This window comes from Nicotiana sylvestris, chromosome 8 (genome assembly GCF_000393655.2).
Source record: "Nicotiana sylvestris chromosome 8, ASM39365v2, whole genome shotgun sequence".
Lineage (NCBI taxonomy): Eukaryota > Viridiplantae > Streptophyta > Magnoliopsida > Solanales > Solanaceae > Nicotiana > Nicotiana sylvestris.
The window spans coordinates 198,705,060-198,723,356 of NC_091064.1; the positions used below are offsets into that span (position 1 = coordinate 198,705,060).

The window sequence follows — 18,297 nt, forward strand, 5'->3', positions numbered from 1 at the left end:
AAAAAATATTAAATATGATTTTTTTAAGAGTAGAATAGAAAAAATTTAATTAATTTACTTTTGAATTTTTAAAATGATAAATAATTTAAGATAATTATTTTTAAAAATCACTATAGATAACTTGAGACATATTTTTAGATTGAACTGATTCCAAAGTCAGCATTATTCCCCCAAAAAAATGATTCCAGCTATCTAGTAAAAGAAATTTATCAAGTCAAATATTAACCAATAGAACACATTTGAGAAAAAGAAAAATATAAGAAAAAGCCAGCTTCTCCTTTTGACCTTTCAAACTTCTTCAAAGCCAATAGATGTTTCTTCCTTTTCTTTTCCTCATATTAAACTAACAAGTTTTATGCAGGAATCTCGTTTAAATCGAAGAAAGAATACGTATTTTGGCTACATTCATGAATAAATTTAAGTAGACTTTATTACAATTTACAATTTTTTTAATGTAGGAATTGAACAAAGTTCATAAAATATCAAAATCAAAGTTTAGCTAAAATTTTCATCTAATTTTTTCCTATTCAAAATAGAAACTTGCTTACAAGAAAGTCAAACAAAAAAAAATTACTATGAGAAAAAGGTGGAAGCATATGGATATACAATTTTCCAAATTACCATATAATAAAGAAATTAAAATTTTCCTTCTTAATCATCTCACCCCAGTTTGCAAGATGATCTCATACTTTATATTAATATTGCTTTGGCTTCAGCAATATTATTACTGCAATTGCTAAATAAAAATATCACATGCACCTTGCATTAAAGAACTTGGATTTCAACCTTAGCAGTTTGTTGAGTGTTCACATTATTATCAACAACTACCATCTCCATTTCTTCTGCATGATATGTTGAGTGGACACCATAAACTACATAAAATAATGTTATTAAAGCAGCCCATATTCCAAATCTTTTGTATGCCACCATTTTCAAAGTTGTCATGAGAAAAACATTAAGAAAAATGGATATTGTAGCAGGCCATGGCATCAAAGGAACCAACCAACTATCTGGTCGTTGTACGACGACCAGAGGAACCAAATACTGGAAAATGAATGTCATAGAAATTGTAAGGGTAGCGAATAAGAGGAGATTCCACCATTGTAATTTGAGTTTCCATGCTAAAGAGAATGCAAATGAAGTGCATGAAAGAAGGAAGAGGAAGAAGAGAGTGTGAAGTGGTGGATTTTTGCTAAGGATAACATATCGACGGAATATTAGTGCATTGGATACTAAGTAGAATACTAGTAATGTGCCAATGGAAATCATTTCTATCACAATTTCAAGTTCTGTGAATAGTGCAATTGATGCTTGGCATATACCTGCAAAATAAAATAAAATGTAACAAAAACTATGAAATGTAGATGCCTTGTTGAAGTTCTCGACTTAAATAAAAAAAAAACAACAATAACAACAACAACGAACAACAACAAACCAGTGGGATCTCACAAGTGGGATCTGGGAAAGGTAATGTGTATGTGCAGACCTTACCCCTACTTCAGAACAGTGACGGAGCCAGGATTTTAATTAAGGGGAGTCAAAATATAAAGAAATAAACTCACCAAGAAGACAAGGGGTATCATTATATACTATATATACATATTTAAAAAAAGTATCGAGCTATACAATATAATTTTCCGGCGAAGGGGTGTCGGTTGATACCCCTTTGGTGCTTGTGGCTCCGCCAATACTCTGGATGAATAGAGGGACTGTTTCCGATCAACTTAAATAAAAGTTATTCTTAATTTGATGCCTATGGAAAATAGACCATTTAGAAGAAAAGGAGGGAGACTTTCTTTCTCATTAATAAAAAGATCAGACTTAATTAATGACTTGTAGGTTGAATTAGCCAGGTTTCTTGTGATATAAGCTTGTTCAGAAAGGTGTTTTATTCTTCCATATACGACTCTTTGTGAAGACAACTGTGCTTCCAAGTTAATTAATCTTCACTTTATTGTCACTACGGAAAACAAATGAAAAGAAAGAAAGAAAAGAAACAACCACCCTAAACATACAAACAAAAAAAAGGTCTCCTTTGATTTTGACAAGAGGATAAATAATTGATTATACATATGGGGCTCTAAGAAACCAAAGTTAATAAGTAGGGACTAGCTTGTGAGAGCATATCTAGAATACATATATATCTCATTCTATAACAGCTGTATCATCATGAGAACTATCATTTAGACCACCATGTAGTCACATGTTTTCGATACGACGGTATAATCACTCTCAAAATAATAATAAAAATATATATAAATTTTATACATTTTTGCGGCTACCGAATATAGTCAAACCTCTCTATAACAGCCTTGTTTGTTCCGAATATTTTTGGATGTTATAACGAAGTGTTGTTATATAGAACATATATTATAGCATAACATGAAAATTGGTTCCAAAAAAGCTTGACTTTTATAGTGAAGTGTTGTTATATAGAGATGTTGTTATAGAGAAGTTTGACTATATAAATAATTTCGGTCGCAGACTAAATGTGATTATCTTTGAACAAAATTCTACTAATATATTTAGGTAATGATAGTTGTCTAATGGAAGTAAAGATTTCCCATCATTATATTCTCTCATGCCAAAAGGCCATGAGAGATCAATCCAATACATCTTCTTGTAAATGATGGATTAATGTGCTAGAAAATATTAGGCTAGTGCGTTATGGATATTGAATGGAAAAAAATTTCTACTTACCTAAAACAATAGTAGCATTAAGTGGAGTGCCTGTTGTTGGATGTACTTGGGCAAACCAAGAAGGCACAAGCCTAGCCCTCCCAATGACACAAAGGTATCTTGCTTGTCCAAGCATGGCTACTAATAGAGATGCCACAATCCCCAAACATGCACCAACCCCTACTACATTGCTTGCCCACTTCCAACCCATTTGCTGAAAAACTGCTGAAAATGAAGCTCCTTCTGGGATCTACCAAACATTCGAAGAATAGTTTAATTTCTATACACCGACAGTATTCATAAATTTGCTACACAAGTCATGACTATAAAGTAACTGTCTATAATAAGTGAAACTAGTTGCCTGAAAATAATGCATACAATCTGTTATATGTAAAATTTCATAGTGTACATATTCTTTATATAGTACAACTGCAACAATAAATCCAGTATAATCCTACAAGTGGGGTCTGAAAAGGTAATGTATACGTAAACATTAACCGCTATCTTAAAAAGGTAGAGCTAGAGGTTGTTTCCAGTAGTCTCTCCTCTCAAGAAAATGTTCTTTATACTGTATATAAGTTAAATCCTTGGAAAGCGAGTAATGGCCTTATATAGAGTAGGAAGAAAAATGAACATGAAGGACTAAGTTGAATGACATACCATGTTATAAGGTACCAAAAGGCACAAAGATAATGCCATGAGACAATAGAGGGCAGAGACAATGAGGACTGAGCCAACAATTCCCACTGGTAGAGTTTTTGAAGGGTTTCTTATTTCTTCAGCCATTGTTGAGACTGTATCATATCCAATATAGCTAAAATAAACTATGGCTGCTCCATCAAGAATTCCTCTAACACCATATGGAGCTATTCCTCCTGGCTTTACTAAGTTTTCCACTCTTCCATTGCAAAAGCCAGCAATAATTATAAATCCAAAGAAAACCACATGGAACATTGTCATTACCAGGTTCAACATTGAGCTTTCCTTAGTGCTGCAAAATTACCAAAAGATATACACCCCACATCACTATCACAAACCACTAGACGAAATGTTAACTATAAAACTAAAAGAAAATGATATTCCATGTTTGACCAATAATTTTTCCAAGCACACTAGGGAAAGAAAGAAGACATGACTTTGTATTTCTCCCATTAATTCATTTAGTGGAAAGTATATTGACTATTAGAAAAACAAGGTTTGCTGAAGGTAGGTAGCATATATCACGACGAAGCCAGAATTTTCAGTAAGGGATGTCAAAATATAAAGAAGTAAATCTACCTATAAATCAAGCTAAGAGGAGTCAATATACAATATATGCATAAAAAGTAATCCGTTACCTAGTACATTAATTTTTCAGTAAAGGGGCGTGAATTGACACCCCTTGAATGCATGTGGGTGGTATCGGTGAAAATAACTTTGAGGTGTACGCAAACTGGCTCAAACCCGACCGTTATTTTAAAAATTGTTAAGAAAGCCAAGCATGAAAGCAAGATAGTTAACAAACCTATGACACAAGCAAATAGTGAGGACAATAATCAATGCAACAGCTGAGAAATCCAACATGTTGTAACCATCCATTAAACCATGTACATGAACTCTCCATGAGTTTGGGTCATTCCTACCAAACGCACAAGACAAATACTCCGTAAAACTTCTTGACACAGCAGCATTTGACAACACATATTCCATTAATATATTTGCTCCAGCAAAATAACCCACAAATTCTCCTGCACCCACCTTCACCATGTTAATTCAATAACCCCATAAAATTTAACTTATATACACTAACAACGTAATAAATATTACATTAGTAAATTATTTTGACCTTTTTATACATACCAAAAGTAACGCGAAGATAACTGAAAGCACCTCCGGCAACAGGGACGTCAACAGAGAACTCAGTATAGCACAAGGAAGAAAGAAGTGCTGATATAGCAGCTATTATATATGAGATGAAAACAGAAGGGCCAGAAGTTTTACGAGCAACTGGACCAGTAGTAACAAAAACTCCAACGCCAAGCATTCCTCCCACTCCAAGAGCTACTAAATCATACCATGTTAGTTTTCTTTTCATGTCAGCACCAGACCTTAGCCTCACTTTGTTAAGCTCTTGGTCTGGTGTCCATGTCGCTAACATTCTTTTCTTTAGCTTTTGTGGTGTTTTAGAGAAAGAATGAAGGTAAGTGGAGAAAACCATTTTTTGGTTAATGAGTGCGTGGGTTCTTTAGATTTCAATGTCAAGGTTTTATATAAGCAATGATAAGAACATCTTTTTGTAGTTATACCTTTTTATTAATTGTATTATCTAAAACTCATTGGCTCGACTAATTTTTATTTGTGACAAGTAGGCCCACTAAAGAAATAAAGTGCTATTTACCAAGACATTCTCCGTTCTTAAGAATTAGGGTGTGGAGGTCGAGAATTATGATATAAGATTAGTAGATAATCGAACGTAATTATGATCTGTACCGGGGTATTAAGGTTAGTATGGTAGTGTTTTGTTGTTCTTAGATTGTTAATTTTAATGTTGTTATTCTTATTTCCTTCCGCGTCGGTTTCTTAGTATCTTTATTGTGATCAATGCTTGTTGTTACTGCAGATTCTTTTCACCTATTTTCTCGCTCTTATTTTGCTGTTATTATTTTTTCTGGCCCTAGTTTATTGTTGATATTGCATATACATTAGTCATTACCCTCCTCGGACTCCACTTTGGGACTTAATTAGGTCTATTATTGTTGCATTCTCTATTCCTAAGACTAAAAATAGCCTCTAATTAAGAATGAAGGGACTAGACAAATTACTTATGCAATGCACTTTTGCCAATAAATTAAAGGTTGATGGATAGAAACACCAAAAGGGTGTTCTCTGATTTGCTTGAAAGTACAAACTTGTCCTCTGGTTCTTTTTTGGGTGACCATTATACCCTGCTGATTTATTTCTCCTTTATCCTCTCTTTCTCCCTCCCCCAGCTTTTTAGAGTACCAAGACTCAAAAAGACACATGCACTGCTCTTTGGAGAATTAAGCATGCAAATAAAGGTGGAAAAAGGTCCAAGGTTTTTGAAAATTAATAAACAGGAAGAGTAGATTAATTGTAAGAGGAATCACAAAGCAAAAGGTGGATGAGGGACTTTGACCTATTCTTTTGGAATTTGAAAAGATGTGACAAGCATCCATTCTTTGTAAAAGCAACAATTAATATATTGCTAGAGAATAATTGGACTTGGACCCTTCATATGCATTTTAATTTCTTAGTTTTAACTCTTAAATTTCTTGTGCTTCCCTCTTGATCTTCATTATTCTACAGTAAAAAAATTTTGTCATCAGAGGAATATAGGGATGAATTAACTAGATACTAGCCACACACTGACACACAAGAGCAAACTATCTTTTTTTTTAATAATCATGGTATCCGGGCAGTTTGAGCGAGGAGCAAACTATTCTCCTTAGTAATTCAATATGTGTGTTGTATTTAGTTGAAAAGGTAAAATTTGGTACTAGTATTTTCGTAGTATGTGCCTATATTCCTAGACATTTATGTAGACTGTAGTATCAAGTGTATTAGTGGAAATATAAGTTATTTTAAACTTAGTAGATGAGTAATTGATTGTGCTTCTAGATTACAAACTAAAGAATCAAATCAGCAAGTAAAATTTGTGTTTGAGCCAGATCCAATCTATATCCAAATGTTAACAAGTGTTAGTAGAATATTTCATCAGATGACTTATTCAGCCTAGCTAGATCATGGAAAGTACCCCTTATAAAGTCTACTACCACTACTATATATTGTAGCTCTGTAGAGTGTAGGGCATATACCTCCTGCATTAAGAGCTAAAGCCACAAATTACTGCAGTTAGGTTAGAGGCCATTTAGTACTATGAAGCATGTTGACATTTAGCCCATCATTCAGGCCAAGTGGCCAACAACAAAAGGGGATTTTTTAATTAAAAAAGAGGGTTTTTAGAGAATTTCCTAGAAGCTTTTCACAGTCCACGAACATGGCACGTTTGTCCGTTTTGATCCAATAGACCTCATGGTTTATCCCTTGGGTTATTGTCATCATCAAGTTCAAAAACGCGCATACTATGTGAACTTATGTTATGCCTTATAAAACTCTCTACTTTCTTTTCTATGGGATTCACCTAAGCTGTCGTATGCATCTCTTCTTCGTAGGCTTGCCAACCTAGAAGCATGTCACAGTCCAAGAACATAGCATGTATTTTATGTTTTGATCCAATAGACCTTATGGTTTATCCCTTGGGTTATTGTCATCATCAAGCTCAAAAGCGCGCATACTATGTGAACTTGTTTATATATGTCTTATAAAACTCTTCACTTTCCTTTCTATTGTGGGATTCACCTAAGCTGTCGTTCTTTTTTTCGTAGGCTTCCCAACCTAGAAGCTTGTCAGTCCTGCCCTTTGGCCCGATCTCACCTGCGCACCCTCCATCATGAGCGTCACACTTAGACTTCTTATATTTATTTATTTTTGGTAATAAATGTGAATTGTATTACCAGTTCATCAAACAAAATCAGATTTACAAATAAGAGCACTTTACCCGATGATCCCAGGAAAAGCCTCGGAAAATCAAAACAAAAACAATTTACTCGTCTATTACATCCAATATCTAACACTAACTACATAGCCTATGTATTATGTGTCTAGCCTTCCTAGCTCGTTTTGAGATCTTTATCATGTCCATTCTTTCTCTAATTACACTTTGGATCTGTTGCATTATGACATTGTTCTGTACAGTAGAGTCTCTAAACATTTTCCAGTTTCTTGCCTGCCAAATCGTGTATACGCCTGCTTCATATATTGCTGCAACAATGCTCTTCTTCACCTAGTCCATCTCCTACTTTGTATTTTGCTTAAGGATTGTAAAGCATCATGCTGCTGAAGTCTGATACCACTCCATTGATTTAACATCTCTCATAGCTGTGTAGGCCACACATTGTCATCATCCTTTCCTTTGTCAATAGTCTACCTTGTACAGTCAACCACATGATGAAACTACGTTTTGATAGACTGATTCTGTTCCAAACTAGCTCTGCAATTTCCATTCTTGGTGTGTCCCCAATCAGTTTTAGATATTCTTGCATTACTGAATAGTTACCATGTGTAGTCAGGTTGTATCTTCCATTCCTATATCAGTTCACCATACACAACTTCAGTTTATTTAGCCTTTTCCAGTACCAGCTACGATCAACCTGAGGTATGTGGTTCCAAAAATCCACTCCATTGTTCATATAAAGTCCATGTACCCATTTGACCCATAGGTTATCAGTTTTTTCCATTATCAACCATATCATTTTACTCACAGAAGCTTTATTCCAGTTTCTACACCCTTTTACATTTAAACCATCCTGCTTCTTAGGTTTACAAATTTTCTCCCAAGCTACTAAGGACACTTTCTTCTTTTCTTCTGAGCTTCCCCATAAAAACTTCCGACACTTTCTATCTACCTCATTCAGTACACTTTGAGGCAACACAAATACTGCACCCCAAAAATTATGAACTTCTTATATTTTTTCTTCTTTATTTTTCATTTATGGGACATGTAATTAAATAAACGGATTGTAAAAGGTTTAAGTTGTATTCACGTAAAATATTATTTAAATTATGATATTAGTTATCATTTATTTCAGGTTTACATTCAATACTTATTGTATAAATTTGCATGTGATTACTTTTTTAGACACCTTAAGTGTGTAAATGTTTCTTACATTGTTTGTTCATACAACTTTTTGATTCATTAGTAAATATTCAGGTAAAATTGGATCAAGATTCTACGTTAACGGACAAGTTGAAATTAACCAGTCAGAAAACCTTAGCAACTTAATTGGCTTATCTCATGCTGTACATTCCTATTTGTTCTTTCACTTTCATTTTCTTTCTTAATGATGGAAAAAGAGTCAAAAGGCACTTCCTTTTTTCGAGAATAAAATCCAAGAACTGTACTAGTCACATAATTGAGTAATAGATTTCCATAATTTAAAGTTTCTTTATTACAAAAAGCTTAGTATCAACGAATCACAAGACAATACAAGATTATGTTAACCTTTAATCCTTGTCATTTCCAATGTTGGATTCTTTTTACTAGTCTGAAAATTTAGAATAAATTCTACTGAATTTTCCTAACTTTTTAAATTTCGGAAACAATATCCCATTAATCTTCTAGATGCGACAATATATAAACTTTTTTGATCTAAAATTAAAGACATTGAGCGCATCTTCACAGATTAATGCATTTTTTTTTATATATTTGTGATCTTCATTTGATAGAAAATATGCACATACAATGTACCTTCTCCATGTATGTTAAAAGTCTTTCTACGTATACTGATTCCCCTTCAAATACAGTGATGTCATTACAATAACAACAACAATATATTGGGTATATTCTTACAAGTAGTCGGAGGTCTGGGGAGAATAGTGTATATGTAACCTTACTCGTATCTTTTGCAGGTCAATAGTGGCGTAGCCAGGATTCTACCAAGGGTATCAAACTTTAAATAAGTCAATAATTTTTATCATCCATGAATGGTGTACCAAATTTTTTAAATCAAACACCGCAATATTAAGCTAAACAATAAAAAAAATCATAAAACTATAATTTTATAAATCAAAATCAAAGAAACAAAAAGATAACACTAGAAATTTTACTAATAAAAGTAAGCATAAAACCAAAGGAAATAGAGAGTCGAGAGGATTTGTAGTTTGTAGAGAGCTTTTGTTAAGAAATTTTTGTAGAGTTTGATTTTAAACTATAAAATTTATTTAAAAATAACTTTTAGTTAAAAAATTACTTTTAAGATTAGTTACTTATTTCTACACAAATTTTAAATTTTAAGAGTTAGTTTATTAGAAAAAATTTTAGATTGAAAAAGAATTAAATAGATCACACATGGTGGTCTTCGTTTAGTTTTGACAACTGAAATAGGCAATACTTTAAATTCATGAACAATACGTCACTTCGAATATCCTGAATAGTCGGACTGCCTTACTCAATTGTGTTATATATATAAAATCATATAAAATAGTACTAGTATTTAACTTATATAAGTAGTATATTTTTTTGGTGAAGGGTGTGCGTTTGATCACATTCTTTTCCGGTAGATTCAGATAAACATAAATACTGTGATGTCATTCTGAACAAGAATTAACGTCAAGAGGCAACATAAAAAAACATTGGAAGTGAGCAATTTGATTTAAACCAATTACTTTAAGCATGATCATAGTCACTAATAGACTTTGAAATACAACAAATTTCGAGCAACTAGGCCATGATTTATCACAATATATCTTCTCTCTTGACCGACAATTAAAGGAGTGGCAATGACCCTTTCCACATTTGAAATTTCAAGAAAAGTCCAAATTTCAGCAGGGGTAAACCAATCATTTAGAATCATACAATTACATAAGATTAATGACAACATGATGATTAAGACCAAGAATTAAACTTTGGGTGCCATTAAAATTTGCATTATAATAAGATTTGACACAGTGGGTAAGCATATACACTGTTGGCTATTTTAAAGGATAGAATAAGGGGAAGTGGAATTTTTCTTAAAGCTTTTTAATCTTATTGGTGATTAAGCTGCACTCAAGGAGAAGAAGAAAGGAATTAATTAATTAATTAGCAGTTGTAGGCATTAGTTGTAGCCTTTTGCTTAATTTTATTTTTAATCACAAGGTGGGGGCACTAGGAATTTATTATCTCATGGACCTCATTCCTCACCTCTCCTAATGTTGTTGTTAGTGACCTTATGCCTCGAGTATCTATTGCTTTAATGAAACAAATACCTTCACTATTAATGACACGTCATCTGCTTAACCTTCTTAATTTCTTTGCTTCATCACCATACGAGAAAAGTATTAAGGGTCATCCGCTTTCCATCAAAGGTTGTGGTGAGTTAGTAAGTATTCGTTCATGTTTAATCAAAAATCTTGAATTCGAGCTTTAGAAATGGAGTCGCCTTTGATAAGGGACGTTTAACAGTCCAAAGTGAGATTTTCACGTGCGTCCAGATTAGTCAAGCACCAAAACAGGTACCAAATACTGTGCAAGCAGTGGCGGAGCCACATGGCTCCAAGGGTTATCAATTGACACCCCTTCGCCGGAAATCATACTGTTCCAATGGATAATTTGTTTTATTAGGTATATATACTATGTGTTAATCCTCTTGGCTTCTTATTGTATTTATTTCTTTAAATTTTGACGCTCCTACCTTGGAAAGCACAGTCCTCAAGTAGTCCTTTACACACATGATCAGAAAGGACATAAAATGTTCTGAATATTAACCTATGTTGCGCGAATTCTCCAAAATGTTGTCGTAACCGTGTCGGATCCTCCAAAATGCACTACATTTGAAGGATCCAACCCGCACCCGCCAATATTTTTAAAGAATCCGAGCAACACATCTGCACTGATCTTTTATGGGCCAAATATACATATATAATGGCATCCAGCAGTATATGATTTTGGTGTTCTTTTTTCTTTTGGGGAAGAGTGAGAGGATCGAGTGGGTAGGGGAAGTCACATGACTCTCATGATTAAATATAATATGGAGGAAGATCATAGAGCAGATGGATAGGAAATGATTATAACTTCATTGCCTCATCCAATTGTTCTTTGTTTAATAGAAAAGCCAAAGTTCATAGTGCAAATGGATATCAAAAAATTGGATTAGCTAGGCTCATTCATCAGAAATTCTATAGCTTCATTCCCACCATATTATATAATTGTCACCTTCTCTTGCAAAGAATATTTGTGTTGACAACTTGACTATAATGACAATGAGGTTTGCTCCAACATTGTACTGAGGGTGGTGCTAACTCTAATATTATTTGTAACGGCTCAGGCCCAACTGTCAAGATAAATATCGTTGGTTGTGGCCTGACCGCTTGGGCTACGTCAAGGCTTTTGGGCTGCATGGTTTTGTTTCCTTTTGCATTGACCCAAACGATGGCTAAGCTCGCGTTTATATGACCTCTAACTTTCGATACCCTCTCAATTTTCGATATGAAATTTGCCTAAGACAAGTTTCACAATGAACCTCGACAACAACATTTGACTTCAATCACAAGCGATCCGTGAGCAGTTGCACATTTAACCTAAAATCTTAAAAACATATGTGTAGATTGGCGCAAGACTATTATAGATCTTTTTGATAACCTCTATACAACTAATGCACATAGGATATGTATGCATGTACTTTGATACATAACCCTCCTTACGTGTAACTCAACTCTGGTATACATGTATAATTAGAACTTTCTTTTGAAGAAGATTTAGTAGGTAGTAAGCTCAACCAAGTGAAGAGCGGATGTAGCTCTTGAGTATAGGTTGAACAAGTTGAAAAGTGGTATGTAGAACTTTCGTCAAACTGAAGCATAGGCGGATCCAGGATTTATATTTTATGGGTTAATTTTTAAGGTCTTAATATTGAATCCATTATATTTTTAAAGTTATGGGTTCATATCTACTATTTTTATAATTTTACCGAATTTTATATATAAATTTTTACTCTGCATCGTCAACACTCTACATCCACCTCTGAACTGAAGTCCATGGCAACTTCAACTTCCAAATATAACTTTAACTTCAAATACTCTTTTTTTCGACTTCAACCACAAAGTAGTGAAAATCGAACCCAAGTCAATTATATTGTGTGAGAAACTTCTACCGATACTACTTATATTGTGTATAAGCCTTGGTTGTTTTCACTTAGTTCTTGCAAGTATACAACAACAACAACAACGAAAAATTCAGTGGAATCCCAGAACTGGATTCTGGGAGGGTAATATGTACGCAGCCCCTATCTTATGAAGGTGGAGAAATTGTTTCCGATAGACTTTCGGCTCAAGAACAGTGAAAAGAGAGTAATAAACTTGCAAATATACAACTAGTTGCATAAAATGAATGAAGGTGGATTTATGTCAAATACAAGACCTCACTTCATGTAAGCAAAGAAGACAAAAAGGGAACATAACCTAATATATATAGGATACAGTGTTTTTCCAAGTTTCTGCCATCTTGTGTATTGCTTTTAGCATAAACCATAATGCAGAAGGGAAAGATACAAAGAAATTGATCCTAATCAATTAAGGTGGTCTGCCATCAATGAAAAGGAACATATCAGTAGTAACAACAAGACAAATAGAAATTTCATAAAATACTACTACTAGTACATATTTCTATGACCCACACATATATTATACTGACACACTATATTTCTTGAGATTTCCCGATAAAAGAATGATACCCAAATTCTAGTTTCTTATTAAATATATTTTCTGATCTTGTTGATATTTGACAATAAAATTCTTACTATACAAATTAGAATTCAACTAACTCATGCTTCTTTAACGAGAAAAAAAACTGACAGAAAGGTCAATAAAATCAGTGGACAAACATGAGAATCTTTAAAAGAAAGTTTCTTGAAAGCATGCATTCATTTCCACCAAAAATGAAAAGAAGTCACAGACTTTGCAGCTATCATTAAGATTGCCACTTTAACTAACTGACTGTACAAAATTTCCTTGGATTTTTCCTCTTACAACTGACCTTTCACAACTATACCATCAAGGTAATATTCCACTTTCACATCAGTCAATTGTTGTTAATTCGTGAGAGAGGATCTGTCCAAGAAAATAAAAGGGGCCACAAAATCTTTCTATTTGGATCATGGCATTTGCTGGAAACTAAAGCTGCAGCTTTGATATTATTAACTAATGGACATATTGAAGTTTTGGGGTTGAAAGTCCTTTTCTTTGGTATCAGAATTGATTTTCCAGTAGCTTTTGTGAGATGTCCTTGTCCTTTTACTGGTTAACTATTTCTCAAGAACATGCTGCAGCCTGCTGGAAATTTAACTTTTTGTGATCAATATATTCTGTGACCTATAAGTCACAAGTTCGAGCTGTGGAATCAGTCACTGATGTTTGCATCGGCGTAGGCGGCCTACATCACACCCCTTAGGTTCCGGCTCTTCCCCGGACCTTGCATGAGCGCGGGATACTTTGTACACCAAGCTGCACTGAGGCGGATCCGGGATTTAAATCTCTGAGTTTAATATTTTGAGGTATTAACATTGAACCAATTGTATTTTTAAAGTTATGAGTTAATATCTACTATAATTTCAATACTAAATTTATACTCTGCGTCAAAAATATGTTCAAATGAACCCGATATCAATATCCGACCCGGTTAATATCCCATAACAAGAATGATGCTGAACAGAGAATTCTTAGCTTCACTGTACTGATGGCTGCTGATGAATTCAATCTTCAGTTAAGTAAAGCAAAGAACATAGAACAGTAAAATTTGGCAGTTTGAGGGATATGTTAAAGGACAGAAATTGGTTGACTTATCTTATCATGATTCGTATTGTGTACAACTTGACAACTCTTGAAACCAAACCTAGAAAATTGTCTTCTTCGTCAACCTTTGTTGAGAAAATGACAGTTTAATTTGAACTAAAACATTCTAATACGTCTGTTTGAATGGGCACGAAGTTTAAGAAAAAAAATAAAGATTTTTTGAATTTGTAGTCCTAAACAAGTCAAAAAGAGGTCTATAGTATTTGTGTGATTATAAAAGTTTCTCATTAAGGGTAGATTTAGAAAGGAGTCATTCTTTTAGGAACCGATCAAAAAGAAAATATGTTCACATAAACTGGAACAATGAGAGTACCACTTACGTCAATAGGTGAATCAATTTTTTTTATTTTATTTTTAAACAGGTGAATCAATTATCACGCCAAATATGATACTCACTAACTCAGGTAAAAGATAAGAAGATGCAAATATATGAAATCACAACTTATATTATGAAATCCCTCTTAAATCTTGTTTAAGATGTTGTCGGAAGCTTTTGGATCCAACTCCCCTCCATTTCCTACTTCTCCATTTCTTCAAGTTCCTACTTAGATTTGAGATACTTGTCATGGTTAAAAATTAATGGATGAGATTTAATTGAATAAATTAAAGCCCTAACTATAGTTAAAGTATTTATTTCCTTCTTTATTCATTCCCAAATAATATCTTTTACAATCTCATAATTATAGCTACACATTCACTACTAGAATTCCGGAAAAAAGAGACCAAACTTTAGCGACCAAAGTTGGTCTGTCAAGAAAAGCGACCAAAGTTGGTCGCTAAATTGGAGAAAATAATAAAATAATTATTTGATATACATTAGCGACCAAGGTTGGTCGCTACTTGGTCGCTAATTTTGTCAAAATATTGATCGGACTGGTCAGACTTGCTTAGTCAAAGGTATACTGAGTTTAGCGACCAACGTTGGTCGCTACAGGGGGACCCACTTATATAATTATAATAATTATAATATTATTTAAAAAAAATATAAAATATAAATAAATATAACTTAAATTAGCGACCAAAGTTGGTCGCTAATTAAGGAGTAAGCAGATAGCGATCAACTTTGGTCGCTAAAATGGAACCCAATTATAAAATTTTAATAATTATATTTTTATTTAAAAAAATTTATAAAATATAAAAAAATATAATTCAAATTTAGCGACCAAAGTTGGTCGCTTACGAAAATAGAGACCAACTTTGGTCACTAATCTGGGATCGAGTTCTAACGTTTAACAATTATATTATTATTTTAAATATTATATATAAATTTGATTTAAATTTAGCGACCAACTTTGGTCGCTAATTTAAATTTATGTATATTTAGCGACCAAAGTTGGTCTCTTTTCAGGTCAACAATGGTCAAAATTAAAAATCACTTTTGTATTTACTATCTAAATAATATAAATGTAACCCGCTAACACTTTTGTAATACAAAGGATGAATAGACTAAAATATATTCTAACATGCTATATATGCAGTTAAGCAGTACTACGAAGCGTGCGTGTGTGTCTATATATATATATATATATATATATATATATATATATATATATATATATATATAAGAACATGAAACGCTCGGAACACAGGGACAGGTTCTTTTAGGTATTGATACACTTGTAATTTGATTCATCGACTTATAACCTATATATATATTAACAATAAATTAAAATGTCTCGACTTATATCAATTAATATATATATATATATATGTGTATATATATATATATATATATATATATATATATATAAGCTATATACGATATAATATTAGCTAATGTACTAATACTTAGTGCATAGTATAGTATAGTATAGTATAGTATAGTATAGTATAGTATAGTATAGTATAGTATAGTATAGTATAGTATAGTATAGTATAGTATAGTATAGTATAGTATATACACTAATTGTATTATATATCAAGGTATATTCGATATATATAGTATAATATAGTATATAGTATATAAGCTATATATATATACATATATTAATTGATACAAGTCGAGACGTTTTAATTTATTGTTAATATATATATATATATATATAAAGCTATATTCGATATAATATTAACTAATGCACTAATACTTAGTGCATAGTATAGTATAGTATAGTATAATATAGTATATATATATATATATATATACTATATACTCCAATATATACAGGGACGGGTTCTTTTAGGTATTAAAACGTTTCGACTTATATCAATTAATATATATATATATAAGCTATATTCGATATAATATTAGGTATGTATATATAAGAACATGAAGCGCTCAGAACACAGGGACGGGTTCTTTTAGGTATTGATACACTTGTAAATTGATTCATCAACTTATAACCTACTCATATGCATGTATATATATTAACAATAAATGAAAACGTCTCGACTTATATTAATTAAATATATATATATATATATAGATATAGCTTATATACTATATACTATATACTATATATATATATATATATATATATATATATATATATATATATATATATATATATAAGCTATATTCGATATAATATTAGCTAATGCACTAATACTTAGTGCATAGTATAGTATAGTATAGTATATATACTAAGTGTATTATATATCAAGGTATATTCGATATATATAGTATAATATAGTGTATATATATATATATAAGAATATGAAGCGCTCGTAACACAGGGACGGGTTCTTTTAGGTATTGATACACTTGTAAATTGATTCATTGACTTATAACCTACTCATATGCATATATATATATATATATATATAAGCGCTATATTCGATATAATATTAGAGCTATATTCGATATAATATTAGCTAATGCACTAATACTTAGTGCATAGTATAGTATAGTATATATATACTAAGTGTATAGTATAGTGTATTATATAATACACTATACTATATATATAGTATAGTGTATATATATATATATATATATATATATATATATATATATATATATATAAAAGCTATATTCGATATAATATTAGCTAATGCACTAATACTTAGTGCATAGTATAGTATAGTATAGTATAGTATATATACTAAGTGTATTATATATCAAGGTATATTCGATATATATAGTATAATATAGTATATAGTGTATATATATATATATATATATATATAAGAACATGAAGCGCTCGGAACACAGGGACGGGTTCTTTTAGGTATTGATACACTTGTAAATTGATTCATCGACTTATAACCTACTCATATGCATGTATATATATTAACAATAAATTAAAACGTCTTGACTTATATCAATTAATATATATATATATATATATATATATATATATATATATATATATATATATATATATATAGCTTAAATTGAATTAAAATCCTAAATATATACTACATATGTACATAATTTTAAATTGAATTAAAAGTAATTTAATTTTTTTTAGAAATATTTCGGTCAAAAAGTCAAAACTTATTTTGCTACCAAAATAGCGACCAAAGTTGGTCGCTATTTTTAATTCCAGTGTCAAAATCGGGTTTCATCTCCCATTCTTTCAAAAAAAATCCCCAAAATCTCTCTTTTCTCTCTCACACTCAAACCCCCCCCCCTCCGACTCCCAGCGACAGCGGCGCCACCCACGCCACCGACGACCACTGACGGTAGCAGCTCCACCGCCGGCGACCTCCATTCCCAAGGTAGGTTTCTTTCTCCTTTCTTTGTTTTTTTCGAAATACAGTGATTTTGTTTAATTTATCCATGTTAGGGTTCAAAGTTATATATTATTTGTTCAACCATGTTAGGGTTCAAAGTTAATTTCTCCATATTAGGGTTTAATTTCTCCATGTTAGGGTTCAAAGTTAGCTCAACCATATTAGGGTTCAAAGTTATATATTATTTGCATTTTTTAGGGTTCTTATTAATACATTTAGTCCAAAATATTTAGTTTTACCTATTAATTTGGGGAAGAAATTATTTGAAGAGAAGAAACCCTAAGAGTTGCACCTTTAGGATTATGTATTGGAATTTTAGTTTATAAATTAAAATTTTAGGATATGACTTGAACTTTTGTGGATATGAGTTGAACCTTTAGGATATGAATTGAACCTTTAAGATATGAATTGAAATTTTTGGTTTATGTATTGGAAGTTTAGTTTATAAATTAAAATTTTAGGATATGAATTGAACTTTTGTGGATATGAGTTGAACCTTTAGGATATGAATTGAACCTTTAGGATATGAGTTGGACTTTTAGTTTATGTATTGAAATT

The 18,297-nt window shown here is 32.0% G+C and overlaps 1 protein-coding gene across 1 annotated transcript; it reads right to left on the minus strand.

Moving 5' to 3' along the window:
• Window positions 1-509: 509 nt before the first annotated feature.
• LOC104243575 (cationic amino acid transporter 6, chloroplastic-like) lies at window positions 510-4,883 on the minus strand. The gene is made up of 5 exons (XM_009798784.2): window positions 4,519-4,883; window positions 4,184-4,406; window positions 3,340-3,670; window positions 2,701-2,929; window positions 510-1,322 (listed from the first exon to the last, which is right to left on the minus strand). Exons 1-5 carry the CDS (start codon window positions 4,874-4,876, stop codon window positions 766-768), a joined length of 1,698 nt encoding a protein of 565 aa, XP_009797086.1. The 5' UTR covers window positions 4,877-4,883; the 3' UTR covers window positions 510-765.
• Window positions 4,884-18,297: the final 13,414 nt, after the last annotated feature.